The sequence below is a fragment of the Netta rufina genome (genome assembly GCF_964035555.1).
Source record: "Netta rufina genome assembly, chromosome: 2".
Classification (NCBI taxonomy): Eukaryota; Metazoa; Chordata; class Aves; order Anseriformes; family Anatidae; genus Netta; species Netta rufina.
In genome coordinates, this window is record NC_140124.1 from 5,138,360 (window position 1) to 5,162,043 (window position 23,684).

Below are 23,684 nucleotides of genomic sequence, written 5' to 3' on the forward strand. Positions count from 1 at the left end.
GTTTTTTTTTTTTTTTTTTTTTTAACACAGTACAATAGTTCAGTCTGTCATGAGCAAATGCAAATCAGGGGAGGGCACTTGTAAAGCAAATGAATGCAAAACGCAGAAATCAGTGAGCCGTGCTTTCTCTCGAAGCTGGGTTTGTGAGCAGGACTGACTCACACGGGATGGGCTGATGTGGGTGCTGCCCCGCCACAATCACAGCCTGTCCTATGGTCACTGCAGCTGAGATAAATGGATATGGAGGCACCTGCTGTGCCCCACAGGCCAGCCAGCACTGCTAGGACATAACCCAGTGCTTTCATGTACACTGCTTGCGATCTGCTTCAGGAGGCTGCCCTGTAAATGCTTGGGTTCAGAAGTTGCTTCTTGAACAAAAACGTTGGCCATCCAGGCACAGGGAGCAGGGAACATAGCTAAGGGGAGTCCTTCTTTCTTTTCACAGTGGGCAGATAGGATAGAGGATGGATGGACCTTCACCCATCAGAATGGCATTCAGAGATACTCAAACCATCTCAAATGTCCCCAGATACATTTGTGTGGGTAGCTGAACCCCACAACTTCGCCCTGCAGGTATCAGAGCCTAGGGAGCCGCTTGGCTATGCATCATGTAGATGTTTGGGTCATCAGCTGACTCACTCCCTATGCTCTGCTGACTGCACTGGCTCACTTGGGCCCTAATGGAGATGAAAGCCTGGTGCCCTACCTTGAGATACCTTGCAAGTAGCTTAATTTAGACCTTCATCTCCTCCTGAAGTGGAAGGACTTAATTCCTTAGACCGCTAGTGACACAGGGTAACTGACCTGCTACCCCTTGGGCCATGGTGTGAGCAGAGCAGTGCTGATGTCAGGTTCAACACCTTGCTGAATCCTTTCCACCTATGCGAACAGGGGAAAAGCAATCCCATGCCAATCTATGGTATCCTACGCAGGCTTTTATGATCAGTGTTCCCATGCTTTGTTGGAGCCCTATGAGCATGTACACACTGGGAATGGGATTTCATCCCACCTAATCTTTGATAATTATATCTGTGTTGGGCTGTACTCTCTTCATAGTCAGCAGAGGGTGAGGGACAGAGACATTTCAAGCTAGGATTATCTCTACTAAACCTCCACTGACTGTAAGAGAAAGCCATCTGACTAACGCACTTACTGTCGTATCCAATACTGTAATTATTTTGGTTTTTCTTCTTCTTTTCCCTTTTAGCTCAGAGCACAGGATGGCAGACGGTGACACAAATCTTCCACCTATTGAGAGAAGGCTGGGACTGCAGATATGGGGCATAGAGGTACGACAACACGGCAATGATGTCATATATCTTGTGTGTGTTTCAAGGAAAATATTCTTGAATTAATCTGGGTAGGAAAAGAGGGTCTTACAGATAAGATACAGCAGTGGGAAACAGGAAACCCAGCTTCTCCCTATGCCACTTTCAGCATGTTGTTGCTTGGTGCTTTGCTGTTCCTCCTCTGTAAAACAAGGGTAGTATTGACTAAGGAAACATGAATTTGGTGGGAGTGACGGTGTTCCTCCAGCACTGGAGTCTTTCTTAGTCCTTTTGGGGAACAAATGCAAGGCTGTTTTAGCACGCTAGAAATGAATTACTTGTTTCACCAGGAAGAGGGATTATGCATGAGTAGCCTTAGTTTATACCAGCAGTGTGGCAGCTGCCATGGTGAAGGCACACATTTTTGCAGTGAAAAAATCCCATGGAGTCTGTTTCCATCTTATTCTTAGCTTTCCCACTATGACTGATGGGATACTACAGCCTGCAAAGTCACCTTCTGCTTGGGGTGGTCTTTGCTTGTAGTTTGGAGCCAGGCTGTGCTCAGTTTTGCTTTGTTCTTGCAGGATGTTCCCCTGCAACAAGAGGGGGCATCAAATGAGGTGCATAGACAGCCTAGGGGAGAAGAGGAAAGGGTCTCCAAGAGGTGGTGGTCCTCTGCAAATCCCAGCCAAAGTCCCAATGCCACAGGGTCTTTGCCTTTCCATTTCTCTGCAAAGCATTGTACCAAGCTGATTGCTAGAGGATCTGTAATTAGAGACATATCAGTTCACGAGGGTCAGGTTGGTATGCAGGGAAACAAGTCAGGCCACCAAAAAAATGCACGTCTCTAATTCCAGGGAACCACAGAGTCAGTTCCAGCCCAGGAGCTTGGTGTGTACTGGTGGGTGGCACACCCAGCCACCTACGCTGGGCAGGTATAGCTGGTCAATTGTGCACTTGTACCAGAAGCAACGTGCTATTAAGGGTCTGGAGGGTTGAAAGACACATCAGTGTCCATCTTTTATCACCACTGCTAGTTGCTCTGAATCCCAAACAAAGTGGTTATCCTAACAAAGCTCTGAAAATTATCCTTGAGTTTTATGGGTACTGATTATAAGCCGTGCCCTAGAACTAAATGTAGGATGAGATGTGTGCAATCACCTGGGAAGTTCCCCACAAATGCAAGCCCTGAAGCACTTCAGCATGACCTCTGGGCCTTCTTGCCTTAGGCCTACAGGATTGCAAAGGGGAAAGGAGAGGTAATATATATATATATACTTGTCAATCTAGGCAAGCAGCATTTTCATCTACTCCTTCTTACCCCTTAGTATGTTTGGAATTTCCCCCAGAATTGGCTTTTCCCAGCCCACAGGCACAGCTCTGATTCTTCCTTTTCCAAACCCTCATTGTCACCTTGGTGTTTCATGATCAATGACCCACATGCTCATTATCTTACAGAATATGAAGATGGTTCCTGTACCTGAAAAAGCTTATGGGACTTTTTTTGAAGGGGACTGTTACATAATTCTGCACGTAAGTAAGGCAGAGATTAATCTCTTTGGTAGGCAACAGGTTCAACGTTGTTTCTTTGGTTCCAGCTGATGCTGGACAGTAGAGAGGCTCTGCAGCCCTTCTCCCTCTCCCCCTTAAGAGACCTCCCAGATTAGATCCAGACCTGCTTTCAACCAGTTGTACCCAAGCTAGCCAGAAGCACAAGGAACTTCTGAGAATTAACCCTACTGTTGGGTTGTGCAAGGTGCCTGGAGCTCTGCAGGAGGACAATGTGCTGCACTGTGCTCCCAGACTTCCTTCCAAATCTCTTCAACTGTGAAGAGCAATCCAGGCCCCATTGCATCAAACAACATCCACACGGTGGAAACTCAAATTTTCCACTTCCTGGGCCTGAGTGTGCCTTCATCAGTCGAGAGACAGAAAAGCCTCCACTATTCCACGTTAACCAAATGCATACTCACTATACTTCTGGCTGGGAAAGCAGGCTGTGATAACAATCCACAATGAGTCACCTGCACTAATTCACCATGCACATGCTTTTATGGTACCTTTTGAGTGCTTTGGGGAATGGATTTGGTAGCAGCCACCCAAAGACATGCTTAGACCATCCTTGCAAGGGGCTGACTATAATCACTATAGATTTTGATGCTTACAGTCTCAGCTTTTGTTGCAATAGCTTCCCCAGGAAGAAAAGCCCTTAATCAATCCACAACTCCCCTTCCCACCTGCAGATAAGAGGGTAAAAATATTCATCTTTGCGTTCTGCATCTTGACTGGATGCTCTCCAAACAAAAATTGTCTTCAGGACAATGGGACTTTGATCATCTTCAATAGCAGTGTATTAAACTGAGTGATTTTGCCACAAATTAATCAGCTGTGCCTAGAGGAACTGAATTGTATTTTATTTAAGTTCTTCTAGTGTTTTACACCGCGGTATCACTGCACAAAGCAAATAAACAGAACTTAGTGTCAAATCGAGTTTATAAAATGAGCTTTTATTATCTTTCCCAGGCATGGATGATAGGATTTAACACAGTAGGTGCTGAAAAATAACTGGCGCAAGTCACATAACAGTAAGCACACCTGTTCTCAGATCGCTTGTCTTTTCTTTCTAGGCTATTGGGTTTTTCTGTAATAAGATGAATCACAGCATGCACACACAGGCTCAGCTTCCTTTGGAGTTATGTCTCTTTTGCAAGTCAGCAGGAATTCACAGGCAGTTGGTGCTACTATATAGTGCAATATGAGAAAGAGAAAAGGGGAGAAAGGATAGTATCTCCAGGCAAATAAATAGCAGTGCATATTACTCTTTTTTTTTTTTTTTTTAATGATTTATGAGAAAAATGTCCTTTAAGTTTTAATATCAAACTCTACAAAAGTAGGACAGGTCAAACACACACAGTTTTGGACTTTCACAGGTGCTCAGTTTTCTTTGATAGCAAGAGTCATAAAAATATATATGACAGCAACCTGCTTCAGTAAAATATATACATAAGCCCCATTCTCCTGAATTAAGTCCCTGGCTCCAGGCTGAGCTCCTGTGGAACATCGTAGGGCTCCATCCCATCTCCCCTTGCCCAGCAACATTATTTGCTCCAGATATCTGGACTTTGCCCTCATCTTTCTCGCCTCTTCCAGAGCAAAAGAACATCTCGTGGCACGGCTGTGGATTTGCATTATTGGATTGGCAAGGATTCATCTCAGGATGAGCAAGGTGCCGCGGCCATGTACGTCACCCAGCTGGACACTGCGCTCAGGGGAAACCCCGTGCAGCACCGGGAGGTGCAGGGACATGAGTCTGAGACCTTCCAAAGCTATTTCCGCAATGGCATTATGTGAGTAGCATGAAAGGCTTTGCAGCAGCATCATGGTCCCTGGGGCTTTCTCTGCTTCCCTCTGTCTCAGAGGCATCAACGTTTCAAAAATGGAGCACTGGGGTTGTTCAAAATGCAGAGAGAAAACTTCCCATTTTGAAAAAATTAATTGTAAGCATTGGGACTGGGCCCATGTCATTCTGATCTACTGACTCTTTTCCCAGATATTTGCTGTAAAATGTTTTTAGCCTCCCTTTTGTTCACTGTAAGGTCTTCCTTCCTCTCCTCCACACACTTTAGATTAATATGCCCATCCACAGCACTTTAAACTAATAGCCACCTTGAGGAGAAGTGTTGATTTGGCTCACGCTGGGAGTAATTTTCCTGCAGAGGAAGCAAAGATTGACTCTCTGAACTAAGCTGTCTAAAAGACAGTATTGAGTCCAACCCTGTGGTGTTGAGTCCAAACCTGTGGTCATGACTCCCTCTGGGGTCTTTGGAAGGTGACTCCGAAAGACATCCTCCAGGAGGACCTTTGCTGGCAGTAAGTGGCCAGTGAAGCAGTTCCTCACTTTTAAACAGCTGAAGAAAACCCAGATGAAAGCCCATCTTCAGACTCTATCCTGTATTGCTTTTCATATCTTGTTATTGTACCTCTCTACATCCTCTCATGAGCTTCTTCAGGACTTTTCTGAGACAGAAGAGTGCTTTTGTGCTCATTTTAAAGATGAGTAAAGGGCAATGAAGGACTGAAATTCAGACCTTCAAAAGCATTTGGGTATAGAAGTCTATTTGGAAACCTATCTGGCCCTGAAATCAGTATGAGTTAAACTTCATCTTGGCCTAAACCACACACATAAGGTCAAGCAGGAAGTCTGAGTCAGAATGAGAAATTAAAACAGGCTCTTTCCACACCTTGGCAGGTAGAATAATCAGCAGAGAATCCTTCTGTGGATTTGTAGAACGGTGCCAAACAAGTCTAAAGCACTGAATCACTCACAAGCCTGACCACATTTGCCAGTCTTTTCCAAGCTATAATAAAGCATACTTATTTTCCACATAGCAAAACTATAAAACTCTCAACAATCACCTCTCTTTCCCACAAATGGCAATTAGATAGCTTCAACTGTTACTTTAAGGCCTGAAGTACGAACATTGGGTTAGATTTTTAGAATGGACTAGGATATGTGGAAAGGGGTTAGACTTGTCCAAAAAAAACTGTTAAAATTTTCCGGGACTTCTCTTGGGGGACTGTGTGCTCTCATGATGGGATTGTGTCCTCCTTGCAAAGTTACAAAGGGAGGGAGGCAGGGCATCATGTAGTGAGGCAATTACAATGCTAACAGCAGCTATTGCAAAGTGTGTGTTCAAGGATGGAAGGACAACAAAATTGGTAGATTAAATCTGAGAGAAAGATGGTGTCCTGTATCCCTTTACAACAGCATTTTGTTCTGCTTATGGCAACAACTTTCCATCTGAGCTGCTTTAAACAGAACACCTATTTTGAATAAGAATAAATTTTAGCAAAAAATATATTGTCTGCAAAACATGGCTCATTTTTTATTTGACCATTTATGGATGCACAACAGCAACACCCACACCAGGTGGATGGTCACTGTGAGGAGCTGTTGTCTGACCAGGGACCATGAACAGTAGCGTGAGGCAACACAGCACCATTTGACACTCCTTTTTTAGGACTTTGAGATATTAGCTCTTTATTTTTTTACTTGTAAATAAAAGCTTGAGATGTTCTCAGAGGATAGAGGGGACTTTATTTTCTAACCAACTCTAACTCTTTATTCCTTGTTGCACAACAGCTACAAGAAGGGAGGAGTGGCTTCAGGATTTAAGCATGTGGAGACCAATATGTACAACATCAAACGTCTTCTTCATGTCAAGGGGAAGAAGCATGTGACAGCCACAGAAGTAAGCACAGGAGCTCCTCTCCTTATGGATCATTTCTCCTTGCCTCCCCTCCTACACCCATATTCTATCAGGTCTGCCTGCTCGAAAGCTCTTTTCTGGTCAAGCATTTTCACTGGGGTTTGGCATAATCCCGAGAAAAGCCATTTGGCTCAGTGCTAGAAAAATGAGCCTGTCGTTGCAGACCAGTTTTTACGTCCCCAGGGCAGTTTCTCCATGCCTGTGACTTGTCTCCTGCAGCTCTCATTGTCCCCTCTATTCACCGAGCCTTCTCATTTCCTCACAACAAACAGGTAGCACTTTCCTGGGACAGCTTCAATAAGGGTGACGTGTTCTTACTCGACCTTGGGAAAGTGCTGATCCAGTGGAATGGACCCAACTGCAACATTGCTGAGAAATCCAGGGTGAGTACAGGCAAAAGCCCTGTGGTTTGTTGGAGGTATTTTTTTGATCACAGGGTGGGAAAGAAAAAAAAAAGAGAGAGAGAGACACATACAGTGCTCGGTGTTTGTGAAGACAGAAACAGTGCTCAGTGTTTGCACAGTGAGAATCTAATTAAAACCAGGAACACAGAGCTGAACAGAGAAAATCCTGGTAAATCTTCTACTTCCTCATCCACTGATATCCACTGTTCCAGAAAGGCATCCAGCTCCCTCTGGGGAGGTCCATCCAGCCCTCTGTGCACTGTAGTTTGTGTGACATGGGAATAAAAAGTCAGTAGCACCAGTAGATTTAACTGCAATAACTACCCCAGGAGTGGTTGAATTTCAATTTATTTTTTACATCACAGGGAATTCCAGCTTGGTCAGTATGAGACAAGCAGGAATGCATGAACCAGGTTTTGATAGGTCAGATCCCTATTTATAAAGGCATTTTACAAAGAGGTCATTAATCCTTATCTTACTGATAGAGGAACTGTGATATAGAGATGTAATAAGCCAGATTTATCTACAGGTCATTAACAAAGCTGATGGTTGTCATTATACACATTAAAAGGCGAGTGGAACTGCTCTTCACATAATGGCACGTGATGATCTGGGGTTGGGGGAGATCTCACAGGGAAGGCAGTTGTCCAGGGCACAATGGGTTGAGATGAAGATCCAACAGAGGGTGAGACAGAGAGGAAAGGGAACAAGACAGAGGGAAGACTAGAAGAACAAGTTCATCTCAGGCCTGGCAATCAAACAGGTAATTTCCTAGGTCTAACAGAGATGTCTCCCTTTAAAATCTGTCGTGGTAAGAGTCACGGGAGGGAAAAAAAATCAGTGGAAGATGGAAATAATTTGTTTGGCATTTCACACTTTTTTTCAGAGAAAACATCCATATTTTTCAAATACTTGAAACCTTTAAATGTCACCACAGAGCATCCAGGGTCCTACAGCTCTACAGCATCCAGCCTCATTGTCCTCAGCACATGTGTTTCTCTCCCAGAACTTCTCAGGATTATTGGACCTGCTTGTGTACTATCACACATAAGCAATGCCCACTGTGGCTACTGCATGTCTGTACTAAGCAGTATCTTTCTGAGATAGAGTTAATAAACAGGCACAAAGGACAAATCCTCATTTTTAAATAGCAAGATGTGAGGATACTAGCATCTTTGGAGAGCTGTGGTAATCTGGCGTAGACAACTAGTACTCGGTCATTGCTCTAGGTCTGACACAATGCTTGCTGAATTTGTTGTATGGACCAGGATTAATCTCCTGATGATCCTTGTGCAGGGCCTCGCGTTGGCTCGTAGCATCAGGGACAGTGAAAGAGGCGGCCGCGCTCAGATTGGCATCATTGACAACGAGAAAGACTCCCCAGACCTCCTAAAGATCATGAAGATGGTGCTGGGGGAGAGGCGTGGGGAGCTCCGAGATGCCATCCCGGACACTAAAGCAGATGAATTGCAGAAAGCAAATGTCAGGCTCTACCAGTAAGTCTGGGGCTGGGCCTCCAAACCCTATTCCTTGCCACAGCAGGCACTGTGCAGCCTGACTCTACTCATTAACTCTGTTTTTCAGTGTCTACGAGAAGGACAATGACCTGGTGGTACAGGAGATAGCCACTCGGCCCCTGACACAGGACCTGCTCCAGCACGAGGTGAAAGATATCAGCCTTTATAGCAATAAAAAGGAGGCTGTGGTTCTCTTTATTTTCAGTTGAGCACCTGTTTCTATAGAATAACTCATTTCCTGGAAATTATCAGCCCTTCTGTCCTTCCAGATTAACAGTGTCCTTCCCAAACAAGACAGCTTAGCCTTTACCTACAGCTTCAGTGGCCAGAGGCAGGCAGTGAAGCAGGTTGAAGCTTCTCTAACAAGAGATGGCAAACCCACCCTGTCATCCAAGGACAGTGTTACCTTGGCAATCGTTATAAAAGGAGAGTCAAAGCTGGAGGCCAGGAATAAATTCCAGATGGAAACAGGGCTTCTTAATATCTGATGTTCTGCTGCAACTCTCCATCTGCAGCATTCAGAGCAAATTAACACTCTGTTCAAAAAATCATGAATTTAGATATATTTTCATGCTGTAGCAAGTGACTAGTCTAAATCACATTCCCCCAGCCTGAAAAACAAGAAGCCTTTGGTCTCACAGTGGATTGTCGCTTTGTACCACCAGCTCTCTGCAGAGGAGGCAGGCTGCCTGGCAGCCATCTCATCCTGCTGGGGTTCAGGATCCTGATGCAACACTTTTAGCTTCATACTGGGGACACATAATAGTCATGAAGAAGAGGTCTAGGGTTGATGGTACTTGTTAGCCCAATTTTGAACCAGTAAATCCATCCTGTGTTGCCTCTATTAATTGTTTACCAGCATTAAAACTCTGGAAGGTGATGAAATAAGCTAGAGGTACATCTAATCTAGGTCTTCAGGAAGAATCCAACTTGGGTAGGCTACAAATGAGGATCTTTGCCTGATGAGATCTTTTTACATATATTTTTTGGTTTCTTCTCAGGACTGCTATATTTTAGACCAAGGTGGCTATAAGATTTATGTCTGGAGAGGAAAAGCCTCCAACCAGGAAGAGAAAAAAGCAGCCTTCACTCGAGCTGTGGTGAGTAGTGCAAACAATGTCGTGGGAGGTTAACTAAGCACTAATCTAGATCTGACCACTAATTACAATTAAAAATAGGTCTTGAGGAGCTGGCCTGGGTAATAACAGAGAAAGAACTTCTAAGGGAGGTGCGATGACATAATGTAAAATGGTTATTCAGCAAATCTCACTAAGGGCTGTCACTGAGAGTACAAAGAAATTGGTTAAGGACAAGAAAATGTAAAAGAATAAATGCCATGTTACACAGTAACTGGTAGACTTGTGGAATTTGTTGCTTCAAGAAATGGTGCAGGCAGAGAGGATCAGCAGGGCTGAAAAGGGATTAGGTCAATTCATGGTCAATGGGCCCATAAACAGATGTTGAAGGGGGAGGCTCTTATAGCCTCTGTAACATCCATGACCCCATATTGTGAATATTAGGGAGAACGAAGGGATCACATTGCAGATAGCTACAAGGCTCACATGTTTTAGCTGAACAACATCTCTTACTGCCACTGTCCAAGGCAGCACAGATCACTGCTCTGAACCAGAAAGGCACATCTTGTGTCCCCAACCAAGTGTAATACTACTGAGAAAGTCAGTGGGGAGTTGAATTTCTTGGGCTCTCTGAAAAAACACACCTGATATTAAGTGCTATAGTTCTCAATCCCAAGACCATTACAGGCAACAAATATTTTTCAGAGTGTCAATGGGCCCATGTGAATTCGAAGCCAGCACAGGGCTCTTCCACTTGATAAAAAGAGATCTGTTATTAACCGTTACTAACTTGAATTAGTCAAGCTGCTGAAAAACTATGGCTCCTGTTAAGGTAGAGCACTCCAGCATAGCACACAGGTGCCTATGCTACTCCTTCATATAAGTTGCCACGCAGTCGTTTTCCGGCAGAACATGCCTCAACACTTCCATTCAGACAAAGTTAGCCTCATGGGAGCCTGAGTGTATAAGGCATTTGGTGGTTTTGCATGGTAGTTGGCAGATGGAAATGAAGTCTACAAGGGAACTTAATTCTAATTCATCTATTGACTTACGTGAAGATCATAAATGGGCTCATTTTCAGTGAGATCTTACTTGGAGATACTGAACCTCAATGGCCCCACCTTCAGTGAGATCCTACCTGAGATACCCAACTTCAATAACAATTACTCCTATTGTCCCAGGGAAGAAAAGCTTAGATGAACTTTGACTTAAAACTTATCTCACAATCCTCTGTGCTCCTTTCAAAAGCTTAACCCAGATGCTTTTTATAGGCAATCAGCTCTGCAAATTCTGGCCCTGAGCTACAAATGTAGAACAACAGATATCTCTTACTTTCAGCGTGGCAGGTGGGAGGGATGGGAAGACCATCTGCTCTGCTTTTCCCTGGGGGTAGTATGTGGCTGCGGTATTTACAGCAGAAGATGAATGCTCAGAAAGCCCACGTTCAGGCTCCTTCCCTGAAACATGGCTGTCAGCATTGTACCTCCAGGTCATCCTGGAGTCTGCCGAGATAAACATGAGAGCAGTTCTCAAAAACCAAGCAATGACTTTGACATTGTGGCAGAAAACAAATAATTTTCGTCCTTAGCACATTGTATCAAGCACCTCTGTTGAAGCACTCTTTTAACTCAATTTCAAAGAAATAATATCTTTTCAGGAAAATTAAATAAATAAATAAATAAATAAATAACATATTTATGAGAGTTTTACCCCCTTCAGAATATGTGTCACATTCTGGGGTATGTAACTGCCTCCATCCCTTCATTATCTTGGCATACATGTCCTCTATCATGCTAAAGGGAGGACAGGATCCCTGTTTCAGAGAGGGTCTTTTTGGCACAAAAGTAAGTTGAACTAGGCTCTCAGGTCATGGGCACATGCCATCACTGTTCTCTCCCCTTTCACTCACGGATCTATTACCAGAAGCTCTCCAAAGAGCTGAATGAGATAGAAGGAGGCTGTGCATTAGACCTATTGAGTTAGATTTTCTTCAGGACTTAAATGCCATGCAGAAATTAAGTTTAGGATGTGATCCAGCTGGACGTCCTCTAAATTTGTAGACATCTGCATAAATCCGAATGCAAGTGTCTTCATCTTGGAGTGAATCCTGCCCTTGGTTATACTTCTGTGTTCAGCTGCAGCTGGAAGTTTGCTTTTGGGGCTGGTTTAGGCCACTTCTTCTTCCCATGTCCATGAGAACTGTGGTGTGTCCCCACTAATGCCCCTTTTCTACCCCGTTAGGGTTTTATCCAGGCCAAAGGCTACTCTCCTTCTACCAACATTGAAGTGATCAACGATGGTGCAGAGTCAGCCATGTTCAAACAGCTCTTCCAGAAGTGGACAGAAAAGGATGAAACACTAGGACTGGGCAAAATCTATACTGTTGGCAAAACTGGTGAGTATGTTTTCAGAGCCATGTCTTACCCTACGTTTGACTTTGCTACCTGTGATAAGCCACAGCTGAGGAAACATCACTCACATTAACTGTTCCCTGTCCTCAGCTCTTTGAAAATCCAGTGCACATTCTTCTCATGTTCTGTATTTTCCACCTTCTTCAGTAGAAACAATGATTCAGCAATTGAACAATGTTCAAAACTGCTGGGGCTTTTTGCATAAACCAAACTGCCACTTATTCCAAATGTGAATGCTGGCAGAAGATCAATCTCATCTGAAAAAAAAAATGTGTGCCGAAAATTCACACTTGTAGAACTTCTTAATTTTCTTTAGAGAGGGCTAATAATGAACCTGCTAAGGAAGTGTTGAACAACATTCTGCTTTCATTTACACTGGCATCCACCCAAGCCCCTCCTGACGTCAATGGAATTATTCTGTATTTACACCAGTGTAAATGGTGCCCCCATTTATCATGCTGCTGAAGTGAATATTGCAAGGCATTAACCCCAAAGAGTAAACATTGAAGAGAGAGATCTTCCCGACAGAGAGAAGTGACAGAGATGCTGAATGTCTCCATCAGTAATCTCCTTCAGAGATGCAAATACCCTTCTTTTGCAAGTTCTCTCCCTGCTGTCCATAAATACTCTCTTTATCATGAGCTGAAAAACTGTAGGCATTCTAGTTCTAAAGGCAGCATTCAAAAAATGAGGGAAATATGTATAGATTTGGAAAACAATTATGAATTTTTGGTCATGAGATAACTTCTATTTTTATCTGCCAATCATCACAACTTTCCAGTAAAGTGCTATATGGGCAGTTGCCAGCCTGTAACAGATCAACGCTGGAGTGTGTGAGCTCTTGTATAACCCGAAATCAACGTTTGCCTACTGCTGACCAAGTTTTTCTTACATGCATAATGATTGTGTGTATGTGTGCACGAAGGTGATGCATAGGGTTTGTATGTTATTGTGCATTCACTGGGTTCTTGCTTTTATTCTGCTGGTGCATGCAGCCAAGGTGGAGCAGGTGAAGTTTGACACGACTCAGCTCCATGCCAGACCAGAGCTAGCTGCTGAGCAGAGAATGGTGGATGATGCGTCTGGGGACATTGAGGTGAGAGAGCTCCTTTGACTGACAGAGAATGCAATTACCAAAGTGTTTCCAAACTTCTCTGCCTTTTCATACAGCAGCTGTATGAGCTGTGCCCACCTGTCCTCCCCAAAGTAGCATGGTTGTGGCCAGAGCAATCTGCTTACAAACTCCAACCAAGCAGCAGTTACCTCTAGGGCATTTCTCCTCCAGCCCATGTCCACCAGAGAAAAGCAGCCACCAAGCTGAACCCTCTCCTGCCATGTGCACAGGGTACGAGGCTGAATCAGGAGCAGCTCCCTTCTCACATTGTCCCTGAGTTCAGTCTATATTACATGTGTCAGTGCAGAGCAGAAGCCACTCTCCTTTTTTCATGGAAGTCAGAATTGGTTGAGAGATGGGCCATAGGTCTGAGAAGCTGCACCTCCACCTCCTTGAGGGCTACTGACCATTCAGTTATGGCACATATATTATGACAGTCACTAGATAGACATGACTTTGCCAGCAAGCACTTTAATCAAGCTGGGGGAAGGGTTGTCTTTCCAGATGAAGACCTGAATTTCAGCGGTCTTTTGACAAAGTTCTGTCTTCATATTGTCTACATTGCTGCTCACCAACATGTTTCTCACACTAGGTGTGGAGAATTGAGGACCTGCAGATGCAGCCGGTGAATCCCAAGACATACGGGCAGTTTTATGGAGGTGATTGCTACCTGGTCCTGTACACCTACCTCAGATCAGGCCGGCCTCACTATGTCCTCTACATGTGGCAGGTAGGTCAAACTGAAACAGAAGGGACTGTGCTGTGTCTGCTAGAAGCCTGAAACTCAAAGGAAGAGTTGCACACAAAAATCCTAAGTAAAACATCCAGAAGAACTCACGTGTCCTTTGCTCATCAATTGTCCACTTGGAATCATCCCAAGCTCTGCTTTGTAGGCTGCATGGACACTGAGCCCAAGCTAGCATCAGGCAGAGAGCCAGCAATGTCGTAGAGAAGTGGTGAAGGGTTATAGGACTTACAATGCTGAGGTTGAACCCTGTGGTCTTTCAGATTGTCCTTTAAGACCTCAGCTCCTAGGGTCTAATGAGTATATGAATACCAATAGCTCTGCTCGTTAAATTATAATTTCCTCTCCTGGAATGCATGCTTTTCTCTAAAGCTTTGAAAATGTGATCCTAAAGGCTTCAAAAGAATGAAATAAATGACATGTAAAAATCAAGTCATCTTTAACTTTCATTTTATTGTACACAGGGCTTTGGATTGGCAAGATGTTACACTTTTCAGAGCTTTACACCTTTCCCCTCATCCTGTTGCATGTTGCATCTTCTTCCCTAGGGTCGCCATGCTTCTGTGGATGAAATCACTGCCTGTGCCCTCAATGCCATTGAGCTGGACAAAAAGCACGGGGACGAAGCTGTGCAGGTGCGCGTGACTATGGGCAAGGAGCCAGCACACTTCCTGGCGATCTTCAAGGGCAAGCTGATCATTTACGAGGTAACGTGGCTTCGTGTGCATGGTCAGTGGAAGGTGAAAGCAGCAGTGATGGATTGGCAGTGACAATGGAAATAGTCCAGAAAAATGGGCTGGTATTCAGGAAGAGATCCTGCCAGGTCCGTATGGGCTGGCATGGGAAAGTGGTGGAATATTTTTAGCTCTTCCTTTGTGGGTGCAAATAGAGCCATCGTTGCTGTAATGTGTTTTCAACCCCCTCCCCTTCAGCCTACAGTTGGGTAACTGAGACACAGAGGGGCTGATTTCCATTTCCACAGCACTGAAGCAGTCTCTAGTGTGGTAGGAACATTGGAACATCACAGGGCCTGAGTTGTCCACACTAACTTCCCAAGTTAGTGAGTAGGCTCAACACCACATGAGAAAAGGGGAACAATCCTGGACTGGCTTGGACTCAACTGTCCACCCCTGAGCTCCAGTGTTAATGCGTTAATGTTCTTTCTTTCCAACTCTATACCAAAATATTTTGCAGTTACAATAGGATGATAGTATCATAAATTACAGGTAACATAATCCTTCAGGGCCTGCCTCCAGAGGAGTTCCTCCAAAACACCCAGCAAGCAGTTAACATGGTTTGAATTTTCCCTGCCTGAATTACACCACATTAACTTCTAACTCACTTTTCTTTGGGTGCCAACATCTCTGGTAGAGACACTGCAAATGGCTGGGAAAGAGGGGGCTTGCCCTCAGCTCTCTGTGTTGGCTTAAAGCATATGATCACACACCACACACCACAGCATATGATCAGAAGAGCACAGCTGGAAATCTGAGTCCAGCTGCCCTGCCCAGTTTACATGGCAAGTGCTTTGCGGACTCTAAGATCTGCTGAGCATCTTGACAGGAGCCAGTCAAGATGCAGAATAACCAGGGAGCAATGTGGAAGTTACAACATGTGGGTTTTATTCTGGCCTGGAACCAGAAGTTATTTGGATTTCCTCACCTGCTCTGTGCAGGCCCATGGTCTGTTGCTGTGTGGGGTTCTGGGAAACCAAGTCTTCTTCCCTCAAATTAGTTTTACCCTGGATTTGCACCCTCACCTCCCAACACCATCCTTCTCTCTGTTGCCTTGCAGGGTGGCACGAGCCGGGCTCAGAAAAGCACGCCCGAGCCAGCGATCCGCCTCTTCCAGGTGAGGGGCACGAGCGAGATGAACACCAAGGCCACGGAGGTGCCAGCCCGGGCCTCCTCTCTCAACTCCAACGACGTCTTCCTGCTGGCCACCAACCAAGTCTGCTACCTGTGGTGTGGGAAGGTGAGACCACCGTGATCCCAGGGGAGGCAGCCCCAGGGGGATGAAATTGCTGATGTGTGTCTTGAGTCTCCAGCCTCAACTGAGCTGTGGAGGTGTAGCCTTGGGCACAGAGCCCATTAATTTCAGCGGAAGAAGGTGAACCCAGGAGAAGGCTTTGTCTGGAGGATTAGCAGTAAGAGAGCCCTCTCTCTTCAGAAGTAACACACCTTGGGATTCATGTCATCCCATTTTACATGTTCTTACAGCTTTCACCTGAATAAATCACCCCAGGCTATAAAATTGTAAGAAACTAGCAAGATTTGGGCATGCTCATTTAACCTCTTCTAGTCTGCTTCAGGATGAGATGAGTTGCACCCCAGATGCCATTGACTGCACTGGCCATCCCCTTCAATGACTAGAAATAGATTCTTAGTGACCAGCTCAGATGAGACCCTCAAAAGCACTGAAGCATGTCTAAAACTCTCTGGAGCAGTGCGGAGATCAAGACAGTTCAGCCCTGCTGATACGTTTCCCCAGTCTGCCACTAACTCATCCTCAATCTTCTGTCCTGAACCTAGGGCTGTAGCGGAGATGAGAGGGAGATGGCTAAGATGGTGGCTGACATCGTCTCCAGGAGGGACAAGCACACCATTCTGGAGGGACAAGAGCCAGCAGAGTTCTGGGAAGCGCTGGGAGGCAAAGCCCCTTATGCCAGTGAAAAGAGGTAATAGTGACCGGGTGATTCCTCTGGGCTTGCCCAGGGAACATTAAATAAAAGATCAGACCTTTGCAGGAAGGTGGGTAAGCACTTTGATTCCATATCCTCACCAGTGGGAGCACTGGATCAGAATATTCCCAAAAGCTTGGTTTCACACAGTCAGAAATCGCACCAAGATGACTCTTGTCTTGGTTTTGGGTATTGGGTTGGATGGATTTCCCCACGGTAAATCCATCTCATGTTTTGTCATAAGAGTTACATGACCAACATCCTCCATTTCCAGCCATTACTGGCCTTATGGGCAGCCCCAGAAGATTCACAAAACTGAATTGGCATTTAAGCAACCTGGAAATCTGCAGCCCTCAGAGCTGGAGACATGTTGCTTTGCAACCAAGTGATCTGATGTGGCTTTCACCTGGCAGCAGGCTCTTCTCCACATGGAGGGAAGGGTTCTTCTGCCTTTGCCTTTGGGTGGAAAAAGTTACTTTTAACATAGTAAAAATGGTACAAGTATCTTGTGCAAACTGATGTCGCTGAATTTCAGGCCCTCTGACAAGTGCTGCCATGTTTCCATTTCACCCTGCATGGTCATGACTAGTAGTGGCAGGGCCCAGTGGTAAACAATACGGGAAAGGTTTTCATCTCAATTTTTCTTTCCCTGTCATGCATGAGGAAGGTTTCAAGAGCAGATCACACACTACCAGCCTCGCCTCTTTGAGTGCTCCAACCAGACAGGGCGGTTCATCATGACAGAAGTGGTGGGCTTCTGCCAGGAAGACTTGGACGAAGACGATGTCATGCTGCTAGACACTTGGGAAGAGGTCAGCACAGACTCCCCTACCCTCCAGACATATTTTCAAACAGGTTATGGCTTAATTCATATGTGTCTGTCATTCACCATGAAAATGAGGGCCATATGTCTTCTGCCCTGTCTCTAAACCCTTCCTGATACCTGGTCAGGCAAGCAGGCAAGTGTCTAATTCTTCTCACCTAGGTAAAAACACTTCAGTGAGGCTCTGTTGTTAGCCTGTCTGAAAAGTGGGAAACTGAGGCACAGAAAGCAAAGCACTTTGGCCAAGGTTGCTTAGTGTGTACACTCAGTGTGAGGAATGTAGTTCCTCCTAATCAGGATGGTTTCAGACACAATCTAAAGACAGACAATAGTTTTTCCTCCTTCCCTCTCTACTCCTAGACTAGATGTTTTCAAAGCAGACCAAAAGCAATCAGCTCCCATGTTCCTGGAGTGCAAAGGGCATACCTGAGCTTAGTGCTAGTAGTCATGAACCTAGGGCTCAGGATCTGGGGACAAGTTCATTCCCTCCTCTGGCCTGGCTTCATTTTCTCCCTATTTTCTGAAATATTTATGCTTTGTGCCTGTCTCAGAAGCAAAATCCTTCTTGACTGGGAGTAAATCTGAGATAAAAATCCCAGGTGGTTATTGGGAAACAACAGTTGCAGTCTTATCTCCACTTCACTTGTCAGGGGAGAACAAAGAGCTGTGTCTGCACAGGTCCTAACTGCTCACTGGTCTTCAATGTCTTCTCTCATTCCAGATTTTCCTTTGGGTTGGCAAAGCCTCCAACACATATGAGAGGAACGAGGCAATTGCCTCGGCCAAGGAGTATCTCAAGACCCATCCAGCGGGGAGAGACTTGGCAACTCCAATAATACTGGTGAAGCAGGGTTGTGAACCCCTCAACTTCACAGGATGGTTCAACGCTTGGGACCCCTACAAATGGAGTGTAAGTTGCTGGGGTGTGAGGAGCAAACCCTCCCTATGACTTTTCCCTCAGCAGCTTCTGTTCCCTCATCAGCAAAAAGTACCTGTTTGGTGCAATGGGCTTCTGCAAATATAAGTAAATGTGCTTTAACTCACACCTGGTTTGTGTGCAGCATGGTTGGATGGAGGAAGGAGCGATGCACTCATCCATCCAGACCATGCACCAGCTGGTCCAGCCTGCCTGGGGGTGCAGCACAGAATTTATTGGGAATAAAGGGCAACCCTGGAGGAGCTTCGGTGGTTAACAGACCTGGAATAGCTCATGAGGAAGCAAGCTTGCCAGGCTGCACCCAAATTCCTGCCACCCGATGGCACCTGTGTGCACAGTTTAGGAAAGGAAAAGCATTAGGATGATGAGCAGCTGGGAAAAGCTGAGCTCCCAGGTGGTGTTCCCCTGGACCCTTCTGCAGTGGGCTGCCACTGATTGTCCCTTCTTCCTCCTGTATTTTTTACAAACATCATTGTTCAACCTATTCACAAGCAGTCTCATCTTCTGGTGAATAAATCTGTGAATAAATCCCACACTGGAGCCTGAGGGAGGACAACCAGGGCAGTAGGTGAAAATACCCAGGGGACTTCACACCGCAGGAAATCTCATACAGAGAGATTTTTCTCCTCTAGATGAATTTGCATCATATTTATTTGCAGTCTCTAAGGTGGTAGGAAATCATTCTTAAAAGCTGTATTTGGACAGATGAGACAGCAGCTCCCAGAGCACTGACCCTTAAAACAGCTTTGATGCTTAGAACAAAGTTCAAAACTTGATTTTTCTGAGGAACTGCTGAAAAATAAGGATACAACTTATAAAATACATACATCTAAACATATCCCCTATATGCAGTTTTAACAACAACAGACAAGCCATTCAAACTGCTAACATCCCAGAAACATCTGGTGTTTGTGTTCCTTGCTCAGTTTTGGGTCTAAATGTGTTTGTTCTGCAGTCCCTGTGTTTATGTTGTTTGTTCTTATTGGGGATCTTTGCTGGATGGTGCTGCTAAGAACTGACATCTCCTGGCTGTTTAGGAAAACACAGCCATCGGCTTGCCAGTGTATCTAGTGCATTCCTTTTGTAGGAGCTAAAAGGTACCTGGTCACACATGGCACTAAAATGTCTGGGACTGAGGCTTTCAAAAATCTGTGGCTAAGTGAAACAGTGAAGTGAAAAAAAAAATAAATAAAAAAAAATAACATCTTATTCCAAATTTGCAAGATTAAAATTGCAAGATTAGTTTAAAATTTAGAAGATTTCAATTTAGCAGTAAATATTTCTCTTTGTCTGCCTTCTGTTTTCTGAAGACTTTAAATCTTCTGTTTTCACCTGAGTGTGGCTCAGTCTCCTGGTTCCAGGAGCTGGGAGTTAAAGGAGACACCACTGCCACCCCAGTGAGCATCACTGGGCTTTAAAATTCATACGGTCTCCTGACCCTGTTAGGGGACAGCATGTGCTAATTAAAGGTGGCCCATGCTTCTAACCTCTTTCATGCCTCTTTACCTTTAGGATGGCAAGTCTTATGAGGAGATGAAGAACAGCTTAGGAGACATGTCGGCCATATCTGAGATTACAGTGGTGAGTGGCTTCAAGGTGGTATGGGTGGGAAACACCTGGGTTTAAACACCACCATGTCCCCCAGCCTACCATAGAATCACACAACCACAGAGTCATAGAATCATTAAGGTTGGAAAAGCCCTCCAAGATCATCTGCTCCAACCATCCCCCTACCACCAATGTCACCACTAAGCCATGTCCCCAGGCACCACGTCCAACCTTTCCTTGAACACCCCCAGGGACGGTGACACCACCACCTCCCTGGGCAACCCGTCCCAGTGCCTGACTGCTCTTTCTGAGCAGAAATGTCTCCTCATCTCCAACCTGAACTTCCCCTGGCGCAACTTGAGGCAATTCCCTCTGATTCTATCACTAGTTACCTGTGAGAACAGGCTGAATCCCAGTTCACCACAACTAACTGCTTGAAGAAGCAGCTGTAATGACCAGAACAGATGTGGGGACCTCAAGCTGTCAGGATCAGAGCCATGCTCCTCAGTGAGAAGCAGAGGGAGTCGTGGTTAATAACCCATAAATACACCCAGATCTCCTAGGCCTTTTCCAGTCCTGTACAGAGGCACCTGAGGGCAGGAGACTGGTCAGCTGCTTTCTAAACTACACGTGCAAATGGAAGTGTGTGCAGCTAAAAGAGCGTGAAATTAAGATCTGCGTGATCAGTTTGCAGTGCTGTGGCCCCAAGACCCCAGAAATTGGGTCCCTGGTCAAGAAGGGCACAGCCCAGTGGGATATCCTGCGGAGAGAGCACAAGGTCCCATCAATCCCAAAAACTATTTTCATATGGGTTCGGTTCTGCTCTGGACAGGAGCAGGAGGAAGGTTGGAAGGATGTGGTAGGGGCTTTGAACAAGGAGAGATGGCAGCACAGCAAAGGGGCCACATAATTTAGAAGTTTCAGACGTGGTAGATATCTAATCTTACTGTCTGTACTCCCGTGTGCATCCTCTCTCTGCCATTATCTTTTGAAAAATGAGACTACTTGAATTGTCTTCAGTTATTTCTAAGGGCTCTCAACAGGGCTGTGCTTTTAACAGTCCTAACATCTTGATGTAATGTTGATGGAAGTGCTGGCCTGATGTTTTAGTGTCGACTTTCTCCTTGATGCTTTGGCTCTCCAGAGCAACAGATGTTCTGTGCCAGGAACAGTCCCTTCAACCCCGACAGAAAGAAAGACTCACGGATAACCCCCAAGTTGCCTTGCTTCTCTTGACATCTTTTCCTCCATTTGGCAGGACCTTAACAACATCAGCCTGAGCAAGAAAACCCTCAGCATGACCAACTTGGCTGTTTCAAGTACAGCGAGTGCTTCCCCCGAGTACAAATCCCACTTCAACCACGCCGACAGCAGCAGCTACACCAACAGCAGCAGCTACACCAACAGCAGCCCTTCCCCAATGCCCAACGGCGAAGGAATCTACTCCCGGGAGGTGCTGATGAACAAGACCGTGGATGAACTTCCAGAAGGAGTGGATCCCACTAAAAAAGAGGTGACAGCACTGCTGGTTTGATGTCTTTGTAGCTCAACCTGGAACTTAGTTGCAGGCTAAGAGCACGGGCACCTTGGGTTATTAAATCCTACTTGAGGCTAAAGGAGATGACAGCTGGACACGGAGCTCTATTGAAAAAGCAGGAGTTTGATGTGAGAGGAAACTGTGGTAGTTTTACTGTAGTTGAAATATTCCTCTTTTTTTTATGGAAGAAAAGTGAATTTTAAATAGTTAATTAAAACAATATGTTCTAAAGGCCACTTAGAATGAAACCAGGAGGTGTGTTTTGCCTGGGCTGTAGGTTTTTATTTGCATTTTAAACTACTTCCAGAAGGGATCTTGGTATTTTTTGGTTTTGTTTGTTGTCAGAAAGCTTACATTTCAGCAAAACCCACTGAGAAGGGCAGGGAGGAGCACCATATTTCAGCCCCACGCTTTTGCCAACATCTGTAGTTGAGTGCAAGCAAGCTGGTGGGATGGACACAAGGGAATGCTTCCCTCTGTTCTCTACAACCCATGTTTGATGAGTTCCTTGCCCCAGCAGACCTTCAGGCAAAGACCAATGTTACAGCCAGATTTACATCTGGCCAGAGAGCTGTAGGGCCAGCAGCTCTGCCCTGCAGCAATGCCCATGTGCTAACGGCTGTATTTCAGCTGGGCTGTACAAGAGTCCTTTCTTTTACTCAAAATGCTGGAGAAAACTCAACTTCCATGTCCCACAGGGTCTTCCTGAGACCACTGTCTGAGTTCCTGTCTTTCCAGCAATAGGAGTGAGCACTTCTAGTGGAATATTCAGGGGGCAATTAAGCCAGGGGAAGATGCTTTCATGGTGAATCACTGCCCGAGAAAGCACTCAAAAGTCAGGCCAGCAGAGTTCCTCTGAATCAGCATTAATTGTCCTGGCCTCAGTATGATCAGCAGGGACCAAATTCCAACCAGAGCATGCTAAGTGTCAAAACCAGGGCATCCCTTTGGGCTGGTGGGCTTTTATTCCCCTGGTGCTCTGGGCAGCGGGATGAGAAACAGTTGCTGGGACGTTCCATTTGCCAACACGAGGACAGACAGCAGGACACGAGCTGCTTGCCTGGACTCAGGGGATGGCACGGTGAGGAAGGGGCACAGCTGATGGAGGTGTCCCAGCCTTTGCAAAAGCCCGTGCTGACCTCTCCTTGTTCTCTCGCCCTGCTGCAGTACTATCTCTCCGATGCTGATTTCCATGATATCTTCGGGAAGTCCAAACACGAGTTCTACCAGATGCCCAAATGGAAGCAGCAGAATGAGAAGAAGCAGTGTGGACTCTTCTGAGCCTGTAGGGGCCGCCCAGCATCCAGTGACTCTGGGACCAACCCTTGCTCTCTTAGGAGCTGCAGGGAGGACGTACAGACATTTGCTCAACGAACCCAACCCAACATCTTAATCAGGCCAAGCTCCAACGCAGTTATTCCAGCAGCCACTGTTCAGGGGATGGCTCCTTTCTCCCTGCAAATCCCCAAAACAAGGAGACAAAACCTTTCACAGAATGGCTTTGCAGGATGTTTTTGCCCCTTTTGGACACTTTATTGCTAATAGCCATGAAGACAAGTGTCTGTCACAGCTGTGTTGTAGCCTCTTCTTTTCCTCTCCCTTTTGCAATTTGCCACATCCACAAGGCCATGATCTTCCTTCGTTTGGAGCAGTTTAAATTTAGGCGAGACAAGGGCCACTTGTAGCTGTTATATAAATTCTGGATGGGAAGAGAAGGGCAAAGCCCTAGGGAGAGAGCCTTGGGGTCAGGAAAAGGCAGTGGAGTGGCCAGATGTGTGATGGGGCAGCCCATGGAGTGCAACTGGCCAGGTCGGCCTCTTCTCACCCTGCAGAAAAGCTCCTCGTCATAAGCCAGCAAGGATCAATTATAGACTAACATGCATAGCCTAATGCAAGGAAAACATAAAAAATGGGTTGGGAAAAAATACGTATTTAGAGCATATTTATTAGCTAATCTATTTCAAGAAGATGATGAGATTAAAGGCTAGATGCAGCTGTTGATTTTGACTGCCCAAGAAGACTGATTTTTTTTTTTTTTCCATTCAGACACCACCTCCGGTCCCACTCAGAGCATGACTGGGGGCAGGTGAGTCTGAGCCCACCTCCCCACAGACCAGAGCCTTGGCAAAGCCAGGAGGGTTTGGGGTATGAGCTCAATCTGATTGGAGGGGGCAGGGGGAAAAGTGAGTGATCAGTGATGAAGGGATGCAACTATATAAGAAAGGAGGAAAAACATATGTTTAAAAACCCCAAAGACGTGGTTTTAAAGCTTTACTCTATTTCCAGCCTGATGAGTGATTCCAAATAAACAGCCAACAGCAGCACTGTAAGTGTCTTTGGTCGGTGTGTGGGGT

The 23,684-nt window shown here is 45.5% G+C and overlaps 1 protein-coding gene across 1 annotated transcript; it reads left to right on the forward strand.

Annotated features, from left to right (window-relative positions):
- Positions 1-1,220: 1,220 nt before the first annotated feature.
- On the forward strand, positions 1,221-22,611 carry VILL (villin like; the record flags this gene model as incomplete). The annotated part of the gene is made up of 19 exons (XM_084281879.1): positions 1,221-1,289; positions 2,727-2,801; positions 4,419-4,615; positions 6,412-6,520; positions 6,811-6,921; positions 8,239-8,438; positions 8,527-8,605; positions 9,461-9,559; positions 11,777-11,930; positions 12,942-13,042; positions 13,653-13,790; positions 14,354-14,512; positions 15,600-15,779; positions 16,337-16,482; positions 17,153-17,297; positions 18,030-18,218; positions 19,758-19,826; positions 21,052-21,306; positions 22,498-22,611. 19 exons carry the CDS (start codon positions 1,221-1,223, stop codon positions 22,609-22,611), a joined length of 2,589 nt encoding a protein of 862 aa, XP_084138005.1.
- Between the last annotated feature and the right edge of the window lie 1,073 nt (positions 22,612-23,684).